Raw genomic sequence first — 19,282 nt, forward strand, 5'->3', positions numbered from 1 at the left:
GGTAATCACCGTTTTTATTTCAGTGTTTCCCATCATATATGTTTTTTTACTATTAGGTTGGTACAAAAATAATTGTGGTTTCAGACTGAATTTTAAATCATTATAACTAGGCTCAAACATATCTTTGTTAACTAAAATAGGAACCATTACAGTGAACACATTTTTGCCAATGAGAAGTAAGTTTGTTTATTCCTGTAGCATAAAAATCCACGCTTTGGGATTTGACAGACTCTTGGAAAGTATTTTCTGCCTTCTGCTAGTTGTGGAAAGAATTTTCCTTGCAAAAAGTTGTCAAGATGCTTGAAGGAAGTAGTAGTTGGTTGGCAAGAGAGCAGGTGAATATGGTAGATGAGGTCAAATTTCATAGACCAGTTCATTCGGTTTTTGAAGCATCGGTTGTGCAGTATGTGGTCGGGCATCGTCATGCAGAATTGGGCCTTTTCTGTTGACCAGTGCTTGCCGCAGGTGTTGCAGTTTTCAGTGCATCTCAGTGATTTGCGGGGCATACTTTTCAGATGCAGTGGTTTCGCTGGGATTCAGAAAGCTGTTACGGATCCGACCAGCAGCAGACCACCAAACAGTGACCGTGACCTTTTTTTCCTTTTTGGTGTAACTTTGGCTTTGGGAAGTGCTTTGGAGCTGCTGCTCAGGCCAACCACTGAGCTGGTTATAATGTAAAGTCCACTTTTTGTTGGACATCACAATCTGATCAAGAAATTATTTATCGTCCCTGTGTAGAATAAAAGAAGATGACACTTCAAAACAGTTTGTCTAATTTACAGGCAGTTCATGAGGCACACACTTGAGCTTTTTCACCTTTCCAGTTTGCTTCAGATGCCAAATGACTGTAGAATGGTCAACGTTGAGTTCTTTAGCAACTTCTTGTATAAGAGCAGCAGCTTCGATGACTGCTCTCAATTGGTCGTTGTCAGCTTCCACTACAGCTGGCCACTATACTCCTCATCTTCAAGGCTTTCATCTCCTTTACAAAACTTCCTCAACAACCATTGCACTATATGTTTGTTAGCAGTTCTGGGCCAAATGCATTGTTAATGTTGCAAGTTGTCTCCACTGCTTTACGACCCATTTTGAAATTGAATAAGAAAATCACTCACATTTGCTTTTTGTCTATATCATTTCACATTTCCGTGGTCTAAAATAAATATAAACAGCAAGTAATAACTCATTAGCAAAAAGCCATAAAGCAAGATATGCACATTAAAATGATGTATATAACATTACCACATTTATTTAATAATATATTCCATTATCAAAGAGCAAAATTCAGCAGTGCAAAATCACAGTTACTTTTGCACCAGCTCCATATATGAATGTATCCATAAACAATCTGTAATACAATTTTGCCTGATTCTGATTTTATATGAATACTATCACATCGTCTGCTGCTGCTAAGTCACTTCAGTCGTGTCCAACGTAGTTCTCTTTTATTTCCTTAAAATTGTTTGAGATTTGTCTATATTGATACATAGGGATCTAGATCAGTGTTTCTCAACCCAGGAACAAATTTACCTCCTTCAGAGCACATTTGACAATATCTAGAGAAATTTTGATTGTCACAACTGGAGATAGTCCTATTTACATCTAGTATGTAGAGATCAGAGATGTTGCTGAGTTTCCTACAATGCACAGGACAGCCCTATAACAAAGAATTAACCAATCCCAAATGTCAGTAGTGCCATGGTTGAGAAACTCTGCTGTGTATCTTTTTTACTGCTGTATAGGAAATACTCTGTTGTATGAATATACTAGGTTTGTTTATCCATTTTCCTGTTAACAGACATTAAGTTTGTTAAAAATATTGTTTTGGAGGATAAATCTAAAGAATGGAAACCATGGCATTGTACCTAGAGAAGAAAGGGTGAAAAATAAGATTTCTACAAAAATTAAAATAAAAAAATAAGATTTCTATTCAAAGGGAATTAGTGAATAATAAGTAATCAAGACCATCCCCATGGAAAAGAAATGCAAAAGCAAAATGGCTGTCTGAGGAGGCCTTACAAATAGCTGTGAAAAGAAGAGAAGCGAAAAGCAGAGGACAAAAGGAAAGACATAAGCATCTGAATTCAGAGTTCCAAAGAATAGCAAGGAGAGATAAGAAAGCCTTCCTCAGCGAACAGTGCAAATAGAGGAAAACAACAGAATGGGAAAGACTAGAGATCTCTTAAAATTAGAGATACCAAGGGAACATTTCATGCAAAGATGGGCTCGATAAAGGACAGAAATGGTAGGGACCTAACAGAAGCAGAAGATATTAAGAAGAGGTGGCAAGAATACACAGAAGAACTGTACAAAAAAGATCTTCATGACCCAGATAATCATGATGGTGTGATCACTGACCTAGAGCCAGGCATCCTGGAATGTGAAGTCAAGTGGGCCTTAGAAAGCATCACTACGAACAAAGCTAGTGGAGGTGATGGAATTCCAGTTGAGCTATTTCAAATCCTGAAAGATGATGCTGTTAAAGTGCTGCACTCAATATGCCAGCAAATTTGGAAAACTCAGCAGTGGCCACAGGACTGGAAAAGGTCAGTTTTCATTCCAATCCCAAAGAAAGGCAAAGCCAAAGAATGCTCAAACTACCACACAGTTGCACTCATCTCACATGCTAGTAACTGCTACTACTGCTAAGTCACTTCAGTCGTGTCTGACTCTGTTCGACCCCATAGACGGCAGCCCACCAGGCTCCACCGTCCCTGGGATTCTCCAGGCAAGAACACTGGAGTGGGTTGCCATTTCCTTCTCCAATGCATGAAAGTGAAAAGTGAAACTGAAGTCGCTCAGTCGTGTCCGACTCCTAGCGACCCCATGGACTGCAGCCCACCAGGCCTCTCCATCCATGGGATTTTCCAGGCAAGAGTACTGGAGTGGTGTGCCATTGCCTTCTCCGACACACTACTAAAGTAATACTCAAAATTCTCCAAGCCAGTCTTCAGCAATGCATGAACCGTGAACTTCCAGATGTTCAACCTGGTTTTAGAAAAGGCAGAGGAACCAGAGATCAAATTGCCAACATCTGCTGGATCATCGAAAAAGCAAGAGCGTTCCAGAAGAACATCTATTTCTGCTTTATTGACTATGCCAAAGCCTTTGACTCTGTGGATCACAATAAACTGTGGAAGATTCTGAAAGAGATGGGAATACCAGACCACCTGACCTGCCTCAAAAATTTGTATGCAGGTCAGGAGGCAACAGTTAGAATTGGACATGGAACAACCGACTGGTTCCAAATAGGAAAAGGAGTATGTCAAGGCTGTATATTGTCACCCTGCTTATTTGACTTATACACAGAGTACATCATGAGAAACTCTGGGTTGGATGAAGCACAAGCTGGAATCAAGATTGCCGGGAGAAATATCAATAACCTCAGATATGCAGATCACACCACCCTTATGGCAGAAAGTGAAGAGGAACTCAAAAGCCTCTTGATGAAAGTGAAAGAGGAGAGTGAAAAAGTTGGCTTAAAGCTCAACATTCAGAAAAGGAAGATCATGGCATCTGGTCCCATCACTTCATGGGAAATAGATGGGGAAACAGTGGAAACAGTGTCAGACTTTATTTTTCTGGGCTCCAAAATCACTGCAGATGGTGACTGCAGCCATGAAATTAAAAGACGCTTACTCCTTGGAAGGAAAGTTATGACCAACCTAGATAGCATATTCAAAAGCAGAGACATTCCTTTGCCAACAAAAGTCCGTCTGGTCAAAGCTATGTTTTTTCCTTGTGGTCATGTATGGATGTGAGAGTTGGACTGTGACGAAAGCTGAGCGCCGAAGAGTTGATGCTTTTGAACTGTGGTGTTGAAGAAGACTCTTGAGAGTCCCTTGGACTGCAAGGAGATCCAACCAGTCCATCCTAAAGGAGATCAGTCCTGGGTGTTCATTGGAAGGACTGATGCTGAAGTTGATAGTCCAGTACTTTGGCCACCTCATGCGAAGAGTTGACCCATTTGAAAAGACTCTGATGCTGGGAGAGATTGGGGACAGGAGGAGAAGGGGACGACAGAGGATGAGATGGCTGGGTGGCATCACCGACTCGATGGACATGAGTTTGAGTGAACTCCGGGAGATGGTGATGGACAGGGAGGTCTGGCGTGCTGCGATTCATGGGGTCGCAGAGAGTCAGACACGACTGAGCAACTGAACTGAAGTAATCATTTCAAAAGAAAATGCAGGAGGAGCAGAATTAAAGGGTAGAAGATAAAGAAGTCTTAGTACCAAAGAGATGGGTGAGGTAAATTAGAGGTATGCCTTTGGAAACAGAGGTGGTAGCTGAGATTTCTGAATGGACAAAATCATCCAAGGAAAGTAATATATTCAGAGAGGAGGTGTGTGGAATAGCAGTAAGGGGGATTAAGAAGTGATTAGTTGAAAAAGAATGGGATATATCAAGAAAGAATAAAATTTCTTTTCTTTTTTTTAAATGGCCATGCTGTAGAGCATGCAGGATCCTAGTTCCCAAAACGGGGATCTAATCTGCGCCCCCTGTAGTAGAAATGTCTCTTAACCGCTGGACTGCCAGAAAAGTCTGGCACATATATTTTTAAATGGTAGCTGTTAGTAAATGTGGTTGAGAGCTTTGTTCCTGGCAGTTTGATATTACCTTCCAAGTATAAGAGAATGAATTGATGATGCATGGTACACTGTTCCTTGAAGAAGGAGCCAGGTGTGAGGGTAGTCTTGTAGGATTTGGGCTTTAATGTGTGTGGAATCTGAGAGTAAGAAATTTGTGGAGAGAAGGGATTCTGAGAAGGTACAACAGTGTAGCCATGGCTTTGAGTCTTACCAAATTCTCCAGTAAGAGCAGAGCTCCCTTTAATTCCAGGAGCAGTATTAACATGTATATTCTCAGTACTTACATTTAGCATTGTACTGGAGATCCTAACAAGTGCAGTAAGGCAAGAAAGAGAAAATGCATTATAAATTAACAGAAAGAAATAAGTTTCTATTCACAGGTGACCTGGTTGCTTACATAAATTGTAAAGACTAACGAATTAACAAGGTTTTAGGCTACAGCGTTAATTTTTTTTTTAAGTCGTATTTTTATATACAGTTGAACCTTGAACAACATGCTGTTCAAGAGTTCCAGCTTGCATATCCATTTGTATGGAGATTTTTTCAGTAGTATATACTATAGTTGCAGTATATGATCTGCAGTTGATTGAATCCACAGATAAGAACTCAACAGCTTATATGTATACAGAGGGTTTTTTACAAAATTCTAAAAAGCCTTTGAAAACTGCTTAGGAATAAATTTAACAGAAGATGTGAGAGACTTTAATATTGAACCACAGAATATTGCCAAGGGAAATTAAAGATCTAAATAAGAGATACATTTTGAATGGAAGGCTGTGAATTAGAAGATTCAACATGGTTAGGACATCAGTTCTATGGACTGTACAACCCCAGCAAGCATGCTTTCTTATATTGAAATAAAAAGACCTAGAATATCTAAAGCAATCTTGAAAAAGAAGAACAGTTGGAGGATTTATACTTCCTAACATGAAGACTTTGTATAACGCAACACTAATCAAAATGATATGACATTATTATGCATATAGATTGGTAGTACGGCAGAATAGAGAACCCAGAAATAAACCTTCATTAATATGTTCCTTTGATTTTCAACAGAAGTACCAAAGCAAGCCAATCAGTGGAGAAAGAAATGTTTTTAACAAATTGTGCTGGAACTGTTTATCTATCTATATATAGGTATAGATGCTGCAAGTATGTGTGTGCTTAGTCGTATCCGACTCTTTTGAGATCCCATGGACTGTAGCCTGCCAGGCTCCTCTGACCAGGGGATTCTCCAGGCAAGAATACTGGATTGGGTTGCCATGCCCTTCTCCAGGGGATCTTCCTTACCCAGGGATCAAACCCAGGTTTCCCACATTGTAGGTGGATTCATGACCATCTGAGCCACCAGGGAAATCCAAGAATACTGGAGTGGGTAGCCTATCCCTTCTCCAGGGGACCTTTCTGATGCAGGAATCAAACTGGGGTCTCCTGCATTGTAGGCAGATTCTTTACCAGTTGAGTGACTAGGGTAGCTTCTCTGATGGCTTCCCCATCTATACCTATACTTTCTCTTAGGTATAGATCGGGCTTCCCTGGTGACTCAGATGGTAAAGAATCTGCCTGTATGCAGGAGACCCGAGTTTGATCCCTGGGTAGGAAAGATCCCCTGGAGAAAGGGAATGGCAATCCATTCCAGTATTCTTGCCAGGAGAATTCCAGGAACAGAGGAGCCTGGCGAGCTATAGTCCATGGGGTCGCAAAGAGTTGGACATAACTGAGCAACTAACACATACACACACAGGTATGGGTATATATCTTCTCTGCTCCTATCACCTAGCATATAAAAAATGAATTTGAGATGGTTTATAGACCTATGGTAAAGCCTGAAGTGAAGACAACTTAGGAGAATATCTTTCTCACATAGGGAATTTTTAAAAAAGATTTCTTTGACCTAGGAAGCAGTAATCATAAAGGAAAGCATTGATAAATTGGGCTTCATCAGAACTTAGGACTTCTGCTTGTCTCACAGACTCAGGAAAATATTTGCAGATCATAGATTTGAAAAGGGGCCTGTAGCCATAATGTGAGTAACTCCTACAAATCAGTATTTTAAAATTATAAATAAGATTTGAACAAATGTTTCACAAGGAAGATATAAGAATGGCCAATAGGCACATGAAAAAATGGTCAGTGTCATTAGTCATAAAGGAAGTGTGGAAATTTAAATTAAGGCCACTATGAGATATTGCTGAACAGACTGGCTAATATTTAAAGTCTGAAAACACTAACTTTGGTGACATTTTTGAGTACTTGGAGCTCTCATGTAGGTGTGTGTAGTAGTACTACCATTTTGGGAAGAGGAAAATCTGGCAGTTTCTTATAAAATTAAACATAAATCTGGTGACCCAGTACTTGCACTTCTGTGTATTTACTAAAGAGGCATGGAAGTCTATGTACATTTACTGTAATTTTTTTCATAATAACACAAAACTGGAAACTTCTTTTTTTTTTTGGTGGCCATGCCATGTGGCCTGTAGAATCTTAATTCGCCAACCGGGGATTGAACCCAGGCCCTCAGCAGTGAAAGCATGGAGCCCTAACCACTGGACTCCCAGAGAATTCCCAGCAAACAATTTAAATGTAGAAACAGGAATAGAAAAATTGTGGTGTAGTCATGTAATGGACTACTTAATACTATGCCGTGCTCTTTGCAACCCCATGGACTGTAGCCTGCCAGGGTCCTGTGTCCATGGAATTTTTAGGCAAGAATACTGCAGTGGGTTGCCATTTCCTACTCAAAGGGATCTTCCCAATCTAGTCTCTTGTGTCTTCTGCACTGGCAGATGGATTCTTAATGGACTACTTATTCAGTAATAAAAAAAGAATGACTGGATGAAACATGACGAATCTCAGTGAAACTTTACACAATAGAGTACATACTGCATGATTCCATCTATATGACACTCTAGAAAGCCTTCCCAGGTGTGTCAGTAGTAAAAAGTCTGCCAGCCAAGCAGGAGACATGAAACTCTAAATGCATGATGTATAGGAATTCTTTGTATTACTTCTAAGTCTGAAATTACAGGATTGAAGAGCCAGAAACTACATGGACATCACCTACAGTTAAATAAAGTGAGGTATTGCAGCATAGGGGCAAATTACTGAAAGCTATAAAACTTGAATGATAATTAGGTATTAGCATTTATGCAGGAGAAACTGAAGGAAACAATAGGGCATCGAGCATCCCCAGATTTTCATAAGAGCCAGGAATTGTTCTGGAAAGCTTAGAGAACATTTGAGAGCAGCTAGAAATTAGGGGCGGTTTTCCATATCCCCAAAACTAGTAAATACAGAGGTATTCTGGGATAAGGTTTGAAGGGTCTAAGTGGATTGATTAGGAGAGAGAAATCTTTGAGTAATTTGACCAAGGAAAGTTAACATAAAGAACTTAACAAGATATGGTAATGAGTGATTGGCTAGCAAGAAGTAAAGAGAACTCTAAATAATATAAAGAATACAGAGTTCTGGGATTTCCCTAGTGGTCCAGTGGTCAGGAGTCTGCTTTGCAGTGCAGGAGATGCAAATTCGATCCCTGATTGAGGAACTAAGATCCCGCATGCTGTGGAGCAACTAAGCCTGTGTGCCACAACTAGACAGCCCACACTCTGCAACTAACGTCCATGCATGGCAGGTAACAAAAGATTCTGGCATGACGCAGTGAAGATCCTGCATGCCAGAACTAAGACCTGATGCAGCCAAATAAATATATTTTTTAAATATATAGAATTCTAAGGTAGCGAATTAGCAGATACAAGGAGCTGCCACTGACCCTAGGGCTAAGACAGAGTGCCCAAGAGTGCTCTCTTGCCCCATCACCGCTCCCAAGATTGAGATCAAGATCTTGTTGGAAGGGCTTAGCTGTGGTTCACTGAATGGCAGAGCAGTTGGTAAGGTGCTTCTTTGGGGAACATACTGGAAATATGCCCTTTAGAGTACCTCATAAAGCTGTTCATGGGAGATGTCAGTGCTATAAAACCACTCAAGTCAGCACTCACTTGTACTTTAGAACCCAGCTTAGAGCAGGAGCAGGATGCTGCAGGAGTCTGCTGAGTAAGCACACAGGAGCAAGAAGCAAAAGTCTGTCCTTGCTATCTACTGACAACATTACCATGCCAGCAAATTAACAAAGGGAGTTTTTTTTAAAGTGCCCAGATAAATTTACATAGAACAAGCAGAAAGGATGACTGGAACCAAGAGGCAATAAAGTGATAACCAGCACAGAGTTCTATCCCTTTTAATCATAACTAGCCAGTGCTCCCTTCCAAAACAAAAGCCCCTCACTGAGAACAAAACTGTTGGAAATAGAATCCAGACTGAGCTGCAGAGACAGACAATAGAGACAAAGGGAAGAAGAGGTTTATATAAAATGCATGGGGAGGGGGGTGGTGAGCTAGGATATCAAAGTATGCCATAGTCCTTTTGAGCACTCCATGGAAACAACAGAAGAGAGAGCTATAAGAGTGATATTACAAAGCTATCTTGATCCACATTCACAAAAATTGATCACATAAAAATGGAACAACATGAAAGGATCAAGATAGTAAGGAACAGAATATCATTTCTATAGCCCATGCAAAGTACACCTGCAAGATGTGCACAATACAGATAGGAACCATAACCTGCTATTTTACAATTTGAATAAATGGTACAAGAAAAACATAACCAGAAAAATTCGCAGTGCTAGAACTTGGGAAAGAAACAATAAAAGTTCAGAAAAATGAAGACTAAACAAAGAGCACAAGACAATAAACAGTAGTGTTTTCCAAGAATTAAAGGAAACTTTAAATGAAACTGAAACAGATTGAGATTTAGAATTGAAAAAGAGATGCGGTAATTTGACCAAAAAAAATCCAAAAACTCACCCTTCAAAAGAATAACAATGAAAAATGTAAGTGCTAAAAAGTGTAATTCAAGAATAATTTTATGAAATACAGTAAGACTTGAAACTACAAATTGAAAGGACAGCCAGACCAGTCATCCTTTGTATATCAAGACACAAAGAACAAGTGACTTAGAACAAAGAAAAAATCAGATATACTTTGACAACAAAGCTTTATAACCCAAGCCAGTGAATTAACTGGATACTCAAGCAAAGAAAATGTGAGCCAAGCATTTTATACTGTGTCACACTTATCTTCATTTATAAAGGTCACAAACATTGTGTAAGATCATTTTTATTAATCATATTGTTGATATTTTGTATCCTTGAAAATCAGAGGTATAAGAAAGGAAATACAGATAGAAATAGAAGATGTTTAGTAAAAAGCCCAAGGCCCTCAATTTGAATTGGAAATATCACTAAGCCATGAGGTATTTCATCTTTCGAAATGTGTGTATATGCACATGTTTGTGCATTTCCAGGCTCTGTCCACTAAAAAGTACTGAACACAATGACCAGGACCATAATAATGTCCCTAGTGCCCAGATCGTGGTCTTGAAATGCCATTTCTGGACAGGATATTTATAAGATAAGCTTAGAATGTTTTGTTATACTACATAGTAAAGAAATAAAGATGGCTAGGCTTGTATCAAAAGGATTCAGAAGCCAAATTGAAGAGGTTCCCACTGGCCAAACTTGGGATGTTTCATGCATCAATTAAGGGTAATAATTTCAAGTGTTTGATTTCCATTGTTGTTTAGTCACTAAGTCATATCCAGCTCTTTTTGCAGCCCCATGTACTGTATGCAGCCTGCCAGACTTCCCTGTCCGTGGGATTTCCCAGGCAAGGATACTGGAGTGGATTGCCATTTCCTTCTCCAGGGGATCTTCCAGACCCAGCAATCAAACCCACATCTCCTGCATTGGCAGACAGATTCTTTACCACTGAGCCACCAGGGAAGCCCTTAAATAAAATTAAATATGATCAAAGCTGTGAGTTCACAATGATACCCCACCCTAGAAACAAGCATGTATTCTATCTTTTCCATATGAATTCTACCACTGAATAGTGGAAGAATATATACTAGCTTATAAAGAAAGGATGATAAAATTAGATCATTGTATTGCACCACAGAAACAGAAGCACAGCCAGACATTAGGTATCTCCTAAGGAGAAAACAAAACCAGCAAGTAGTTGCCAAAATAAAAATGGGCGAGGGGATCCTATAGCCCCATTCCTAAAGAATAAGATTCAACCTCCCTTAAAACTGCTCCACAATCTGGCACTTTCCTATTTTGCCAGACATCTCTTTCCCCAAAGAAAGGTCCTCTCATTCCCTAGCACTGATGTTGAACTGTGTGCAGATCTCTGAGTATTTGATTCTTTTTCATGTTTTTCCTGTCTTGGTGTTCATTGAGCATTCTGTTTTGGAATCACCCATTTTCCAGCCTAGGAGTTCATCATTAAGGACTCCTCTAATGAAACTTGTTCTGATAGAACTTCTCTTTCTAGTAGAATTGACTATTCCTTCCTTAGTACTCCTTCCCTAATGTGAACGTTTATCATAGCACCTATAACCTTTTATTGTGCTTTCGGCTGCAAGTTTATCTTTTTAGGAAAACCGTGTCCCTTGTGGGGATAAGGATTCTTCTTAATGGCCTTTGTAAATTCCCAGCACAGCCTAGCACATGAGGTGCCTCTGCCCTAAAGCAGTCTTATTAAAAATGCTGTGGATATTACAACTTCACTGACCAGATTGTGCTCTTTAAATATGAAAAAAGTGATATACTTTCTTGTTCATTCCGCTTTCTTCTTAGTTGGCATATATATATCCTATAGGAAGATGAGAATTTGCACAGTGTTTTTGTTTTGTTTTTTTAATTTTTTACTCCTCTTATATTAAAGGAAATGAAAGCCACAAGAGCCTGAGATTAATGTAAGACCTATTGATTGGCATTTCAAAATATGTTTGTTAATTCTGAATATAGAGTTAAATAAGTGCTGCTGATAGTTATTTGATAGGTTCCATGATGAAGGCTACTTTGCAAAAAGTGCTGAAATGATTAGCTTTCTATATCAATCATTAATATACCCTTTTTTCCTAGCCTTCTTTGAATCCAGAAGCTGGCAAACAGAATCAGCCATGCAGACCTATTGGGACCCCTTCTGGAGTGTGGGGTAGGTAGATTTGCCATTTTAAAGGCAAAACTTTAAATTTATCTTATTAGCAGGGAGAGGAGAAAAATTTATCTCTTTTTTTGTTTGTTTCTTTATCTCTGGTTTCTCATCTCATCCATTTGCACATGGTAACTAACACCTATTAACTGTTACTCTGCCCCCACCCCACCCCCGCCCCAAAAATACCATTGGGATGTAAAGGTAGTGGAGTCAGAATAAAGACAATTGAGAGCTTGTAGAACCCTGAATTTGAAAGCAGATTTTAAGCAAATAGATTCTAAAGTATTCTTTGATAGGCTAAATAATACCACATCCTATAGAACATTTTGTTCAGCCAGGTTCTGTTTGCTGACTGTGGTGGTGGTATCCTTGTTTTTGGCAATTATAAATGATGATTGTTGTGTAGGTAGGGGAAAACCTATAAATACACACATTTATATGTATATGTTGGGAATAACTAGCTTTATAAAAAGTTATTAGACAAATCAGTGTATTTCAAACCAAACCTGATTCTGTAGCATTGGGATGTTTGGCATTTACAAATTGTACTCTCCTAGTTCCTGTGTTATTCAGTAGCCAGGCATCTTACTAGGACAGCTTTAGTGTATCTAAATACTGGGTTTGGATTCTGAGTTGCGGGATTAAGGGCAGTTGCTATACCACTTCCCTTTTGTTAATGAGTAGCTTTGCTCCAGTTCGCCTCATCAGAAGGTCCCATAGCAGACTCCTTTTTCCAGTTTTCTCTACTCTCTCTATTCTCATGCTGACAGGAGTTGCTACCCTTGGATATATTCTTGTTTGGTATATGCCTGAGTGATCACACTGCACATGAGGCATGTTATACGCCTGAAAGATTGCTGGTATCTTCGGGCTTTTTGGTTGAGTATGAATTTAGAATCAAGTGTTTGACATACTGCCTTTGTTCTTATGGTTCCTGAGTAGTGTCACCCTTGAGAATATCTATGAAGTGCACACCAGGAAATGTTTGTCACTTAGTCACAACTCTTAGCTCTTCGTTGAAAGTGAGGCCTTCATTTGAACTATGCTGTGTGTTAACCAAAAGGTTTGACATTCTTTTGCTCTCCACTGTTGTGTTTCACAGAAAACCCACCTAGTGCCAAGCAACCCTCCAAAATGCTAGTCATCAAAAAAGTTTCCAAAGAAGATCCTGCTGCTGCCTTCTCTGCTGCATTCACCTCACCAGGATCTCACCATGCAAATGGAAACAAATCGTCAACCATGGTTCCAAGTGTCTATAAGAACCTGGTTCCTAAGCCTGTACCACCTCCATCCAAGGTATGATTTGGAATCAGTTTCAGAACCTTATACAGCAAAGGTGGGATGAATAAATAAGAACTTAGTAAATTTGTTTTTTCCTGTTGAGTCCCTCACCAGATATTCATTTGGTACCACTAACTTATATGTATAGTATTTTACTCTTGTCTCCAAACTCTCTACTGCTGTCAACTACATGTTTAGTAGGCCTCTCATACTCTAGCTTCATCTTATAAACCTGCTTCTCTTGATGTGCTGTTTTCATTAATAATATCAACATTTATCTATCAGTGAGCTGAATACCATGGCTGCTGCTTCATTCCTCCTCCTCCTCACTCATTCCCCTGTGCCAAGCAGTTACAAAGTCTCTGTCAGTTTTTTCCTCCATGATATCCTATGTCTTTGTCATCTCACATTTATTATTTCAGTGTACCCTTCTATTGCCTCATCTCTCTGTATTTATCTTCCACTGAACTGTCAGAATGGTTATCCTAAAGCAGTTTGAATATATCCCATCCTTTCCCATTAAGTCCCTTTAGTGATCCCATACCATCAGTATAGCAGCGGTTGGATAACTTAGGGATCCCCTGGTGGCAGATGTAAAAGAATCTGCCTGCTATGCAGGAGACCCAGGTTTGATGCCTTGGTCGGGAAGATACCCTGGAGAAGAGAATAGCAACCCACTCTAGTATTTTTGGCTGGGGAATTCCATGGACAGAGAAGCCTGGCAGGCCAAAATTTATCTGTAAAGGGCCAGATAATTCATACTTTAGGCTTTGTTGGTCACACAATGACATATGACCTTTTGGTAACATTCTCTTTTTCTTTTTTTCCCCAACCCTTTAAAAATGAAAAAAAAAAAAAATTAGCTTATGGGTCATATAAAAATAGGCCTCAAGCCAGTTGTGGCCCATGGGTCATAGCTAAGCAACCACTGATGTTATAATACAATGTCTAGACTCCTTAGCATTGGCATGTATAATTCTATATAGTCTAAGCCCAAGCTATCTTTTATATGTTACTGCCCTTTCTTTCTCTTACCTAGGAGATTTTCCTTCCTGTTTATGTCATCCTCTCTGTGAATCCTTTTCTATCACATACGTCTGCTGCTGCTAAGTCGCTTCAGTTGTGTCCGACTCTGTGTGACCCCATAGATGGCAGCCCACTAGGCTCCTCTGTCCCTGGGATTCTCCAGGCAAGAATACTGGAGTGGGTTACCATTTCCTTCTCCAGTGCATGAAAGTGAAAAGTGAAAGTGAAATCGCTCAGTTGTGCCCGACTCTTAGCGACCCCGTGGACTGCAGCCTACCAGGCTCCTCCGTCCATGGGATTTTCCAGGCAAGAGTACTGGAGTGGGTTGCCATACATTCCTCTAAAGATCTAATTAAGCCTTGTAGCTGATTGAATAGCATTCTGTCTCTAATCTTGACATTTATTGTATCTGTTTCTTCACTGGGTGTAATCTCCTTAAGGGTTTCAGGTCTTTTTCATGTTTGTATCCCTAGCATTCTCACAAAAGCACACAATAATTGCTTGAATAAATTGTAGCCACTGCAAGGAAACAGAGTTTACTGTGTTATTGAAAATACTAGTGAGCATTAATTCACTTTTCTCTAGGCACCAACACTTGTTTAGGCTTGGTGGCTGAGTGGCAAAGAATCTGTCTTGCCAGTGCAGGAGACGTGGGTTCAATCCCTGGGTCCGGAAGATCTCCTGGAGGAGGAAATGGCAATCCCCTCCAGTATTCTTGCCTGGGAAATTACATGGACAGAGGAGCCTGGTGGGATACAGTCCATGGGGCGTCACAAAGTCGGACACGACTGAGACTCAAAACACAGGTTTTAAGACCAACACAGAGAAGTACATCATTGGTCCTGAGCCCCCATGAGCTGAAAGTTTAATTGGGATGACAAGATACAAGAGTATAAGGTCATATGATTGTATATGAAATAAAATAACAAATCCTAGAAACAAATCTTAAACAGATTTGGAACAACTAAATTAAAACACTCTTTACATTATTCAGAGGAGCACGATCAGCTTAGACTACAACCATCAAGGGAAATTTTACTGAAAAAATGTAATTTGAATGGATTTTTAGAGGATAGTCAAGATTTAGGTAGTCAGGAAAAAGTCTGGAAAGTACTACAGATTAGAAGAGGTGGTTAAGTAAAATGTTTTAAGTGGGCACATTTGAGGGATAATGAATGAACCATTCTAACTGCCTGGTAGTACTGGAAAAATATCAGAACTGATGGTCATTATCCTAGTGATAATGAAACTTGTCAGGGTAGAGAAGATCACCAAGGGAAAGAGGATAGAAGAAGAGTAAAGAATAGGAAAATAAGACTTGGGAAAATGCTTATTATTTGATAAATATTAGGAAAATAACAACGTAGTTAATAGGATTAAGAAATTGTACTCAGACATAGAAAAAATGGTATGCTTTCACAAATCTGCGAGGGTGAGTTTAAGATAGCAGCCAGGGTTGTCAGCATTTGTCAGTTGCTGCTGACAAGGGCAATAACGGAAAAGAGGGGGTTTGGACCTGAGCAGTTAGAAGGTTTTTGGTGACTTTGAGTTAAGGTTTTAGGACAGTAGTGTAGGGCTGAAAAACAAGATTTCAGAGGATTCTATAGTTATGTGGGTGGAAATGAAGGTAGTGGCATGTTTGAAACTTGACAGTAAAAAGGAAACAATATAGGTGCTAGAAAAGTTAAGTGAAAGGATGAAGAAAATCTGTAGGAAGAAGCCTGTGGGGACAACTTTAAATTTACTTGAAAGGTCATTAAAGGAACATGACCCAAGAAGAATACACTGATTGACAAGTGTTGTTATTTTTAAAAGGGGTTTAGAATATTAATCAGAGAAGGCAATGGCACCCCACTCCAGTACTCTTGCCTGGAAAATCCCATGGACAGAAGAGCCTGGTAGGCTGTAGTCCATGGGATCGCTAAGAGTCAGACACAACTGAGCGACTTCACTTTCACTTTTCACTTTCATGCATTGGAGAAGGAAATGGCAACCCACTCCAGTGTTCTTGCCTGGAGAATCCCAGGGACGGGGGAGCCTGGTGAGCTGCCGTCTATGGGGCCGCACAGAGTCAGACACGACTGAAGCGACTTAGCAGCAGCAGCAGCAGAATATTAACTTCTTTTGATACAGAAGGGAAAGAATGTGAATTCAGTCAAGAGAGCAACTCCTATAAAGAAAGAACCCAGCATGGAAATTTAACAGCAGGATTTTCGAGTAGGCAGATAACACTTAAGTCCTTCTTTATAATACAAGCTTGAACAAGTTTCTAATGTTCTGAACCTCAACTTCATCATATAAAATGAAGGTAGTACTGCCTGTCTTTTAAGGGTTTCTGAGAGTTTAAAAAGTTTTCATAAGTGTTTCTTCATTGGGAATATCTGGAAACATTATGTTAAACTGTAGAAGAAGAATAAGAAAATAAGTGAGACAAGGTCATAGCCTCAGGGGTCTCACATCTTCTGTGGGTGAAGACGTGACAAGGAGAAAAGTCATGACACAGAGCTTAAGATCAGTTTAGCCCTGTTGTGGAGAATTGAGTTCAGAAAAGATGAAGATAGGAAAACCAGTGTAAAGTCTGCTGTTAACTGCCTTTGCAAAAGGCAGTAAAGCCAGAACAGGGATGTGATGCAAGTAACAGAGAAGAGGGGTGGTGATGGCACACAGTGGGGAGCAAATAAGAGGAAGAAAACAGGACACTGAGCATTCTTCCCCCGGAAACTGGGATAACTGTGGAACCATTTCACTGAAGTTAGAGAAGAAAGAATGCAGAGTTTTCAGGGAGAAGTTGATGTGAGTGGTTCTGGGACTCTTGAATGTAGGCTACTACCGGGAGAGGAGATGACTAATAGGCAGATGTGGATGTGTCCATTCATTCATTTTCTCTCTGTTTAACAGTTATTAAACATTAAGGATCTGTGTATTTAAAAGCTATATGTCACTAGAGGCACAAAAACAATCTCAAAGGGTTTATTTTGAGATATAGTGAAGAGACAGATATGAAAAATAATTGTACTGCCTTCTTGGAGAGGGTCCTCATGAGTCTTTACAGATGAGGTCATATTTGAATTGGGTTTTGAAGTGACAAAGAAAGGAAGAACTACCATTTGTTGACATCTTCCTATGTTCCAGGACATTCACTAGGCCTTTTGCATAAAATATTACTTTAATCCTAGGATGTACAAAATTATGTAATGTGAGGTTGAATACAGAGTTCCAGAGAACAGCAAGGAAAGATAAGAAAGCCTTCCTCGGCGATCAATGCAAAGAAATAGAGGAAAACAATAGAATAGGAAAGAGTAGGGATCTCTTTAGAGATACCAAGGGAACATTTCATGCAAAGATGGGCATGATAAAGGCCATAAATGGTATGGACCTAACAGAAGCAGAAGATATTAAGAAGAGGTGGCAAGAATACACAGAAGAACTATACAAAAAAGATCTTCATGACCCAGATAACCACAATGGTGTGATCACTCACCTAGAGCCAGACATCCTGGAATGCTAAGTCAAGTGGGCCTTAGGAAGCATCACAACGAACAAAGCTAGTGGAGGTGATGGAATTCCAGTTGAGCTATTTCAAATCCTAAAAAAAATTATGGAGTCAGGATTCTTCAACTAGATTTGTCTGACTTCAGCTAGGGCTGTTTACACTGCCCCAGAATACTTTCCTTCTTGATAAAGGATAAAAAAGAGGAAGATGAGAATTCTGGTTTTGGAGTCAGACTTCATGCCATTCTAAGTACTTGGAATATAGTATTGGCAGCTGTGACTGTGTGGATCACAAAAAACTGTGGAAAATTCTGAAAGAGATGGGAATACCAGACCACCTGATCTGCCTCAAAAATTTGTGTGCAGGTCAGGAGGCAACAGTTAGAATTGGACATGGAACAACAGACTGGTTCCAAATAGGAAAAGGAGTACGTCAAGGTTGTATACTGTCATCCTGCTTATTTAACTTTTATGCAGAGTACATCATGAGAAACACTGGGCTGGAAGAAGCACAAGCTGGAATCAAGATTGCCGGGAGAAATATCAATAACCTCAGATATGCAGATGACACCACCCTTATGGCAGAAAGTGAAGAGGAACTCAAAAGCCTCTTGTTGAAAGTGAAAGTGGACAGTGAAAAAGTTGGCTTAAAGCTCAACATTCAGAAAACGAAGATCATGGCATCCAGTCCCATCACTTCATGGGAAATAGATGGAGAAACAGTGGAAACAGTGTCAGACTTTATTTTTGGGGGCTCCAAAATCACTGCAGATGGCGACTGCAGCCATGAAAATTAAAAGACGCTTACTCCTTGGAAGGAAAGTTATGACCAACCTAGATAGCATATTGAAAAGCAGAGACATTACTTTGGCAACAAAGATCCGTCTAGTCAAGGCTTTGGTTTTTCCAGTGGTCATGTATGGATGTGAGAGTTGGACTGTGAAGAAAACTGAGCACCGAAGAATTGATGCTTTTGAACTCTGGTGTTGGAGAAGACTCCTGAGGGTCCCTTGGACTGCAAGGAGATCCAACCAGTCCATTCTGAAGGAGATCAGCCCTGGGATTTCTTTGGAAGGAATGATGCTAAAGCTGAAACTCCAGTACTTTGGCCACCTCAGGCGAAGAGTTGACTCATTGGAAAAGACCCTGATGCTGGGAGGGATTGGGGGCAGGAGGAGAAGGGGACGACAGAGGATGAGATGGCTGGATGGCATCACAGATTCGATGGACATGAGTCTGAGTGAACTCCGGGAGTTGGTGATGGACAGGGAGGCCTGGCGTGCTGCGATTCATGGGGTCGCAAAGAGTCGGACAGGACTGAGCAACTGAACTGAACTGGACTGACTGAAGTAGTCAACAAACTGTAGTTTTAGAACAGTAGGAGTTTGTTAGGGAGCAAGTAGGTGAGGCATTGAAGGCAGAGGAACTGTGTTACCCAAAAAAGGGAGAGGGGCAAAACATGCCGTGTTTGGAAAAAGATAAGTGGTTAAGTATGGATGGCAGGTAGTTAGGAAGTGGTGGGACTTGAAGACTAAAGCCAAGTGATGGAGGTCTTTATAAAAACTCAGGTGAGAGTTTAGGGGTCATATTATCAGCTACATGATTTTAACAACTTAAATGATTAGACAGTTAACAAATAACTAGTTTTTCTAAGTAAGTTCACCTGGGAACAGATTCCAGTTGGTGAGTACTGAGTATGCCTACACCCACTGAAAAGACTGAAAGGAATTATGAGGTGAGAAGAGAATGAAGGATCAGGAAATTGAGAAAGGAAATACTGGAGTGGGTAGCCAGTTCCTTCTCCAGGGGATCTTCCCGACCCAGGGATCA

At 40.1% G+C, this 19,282-nt stretch overlaps 1 protein-coding gene across 6 annotated transcripts in view; it reads left to right on the plus strand.

The window, feature by feature from the left end:
- Nucleotides 1–19,282, plus strand: part of GPBP1L1 (GC-rich promoter binding protein 1 like 1) — a 71,770-nt gene that overhangs the window by 43,840 nt on the left and 8,648 nt on the right. For all 6 annotated transcript variants that reach the window (XM_061413122.1, XM_061413121.1, XM_061413120.1 and 3 more), the window contains exons 6-7: nucleotides 11,581–11,653; nucleotides 12,756–12,949. In XM_061413122.1, the coding sequence (XP_061269106.1) occupies nucleotides 11,581–11,653; nucleotides 12,756–12,949 (267 nt within the window). The remainder of the gene's footprint in view (nucleotides 1–11,580; nucleotides 11,654–12,755; nucleotides 12,950–19,282) is intronic.

The sequence above is a fragment of the Bos javanicus genome, chromosome 3 (assembly GCF_032452875.1).
Source record: "Bos javanicus breed banteng chromosome 3, ARS-OSU_banteng_1.0, whole genome shotgun sequence".
Lineage (NCBI taxonomy): Eukaryota > Metazoa > Chordata > Mammalia > Artiodactyla > Bovidae > Bos > Bos javanicus.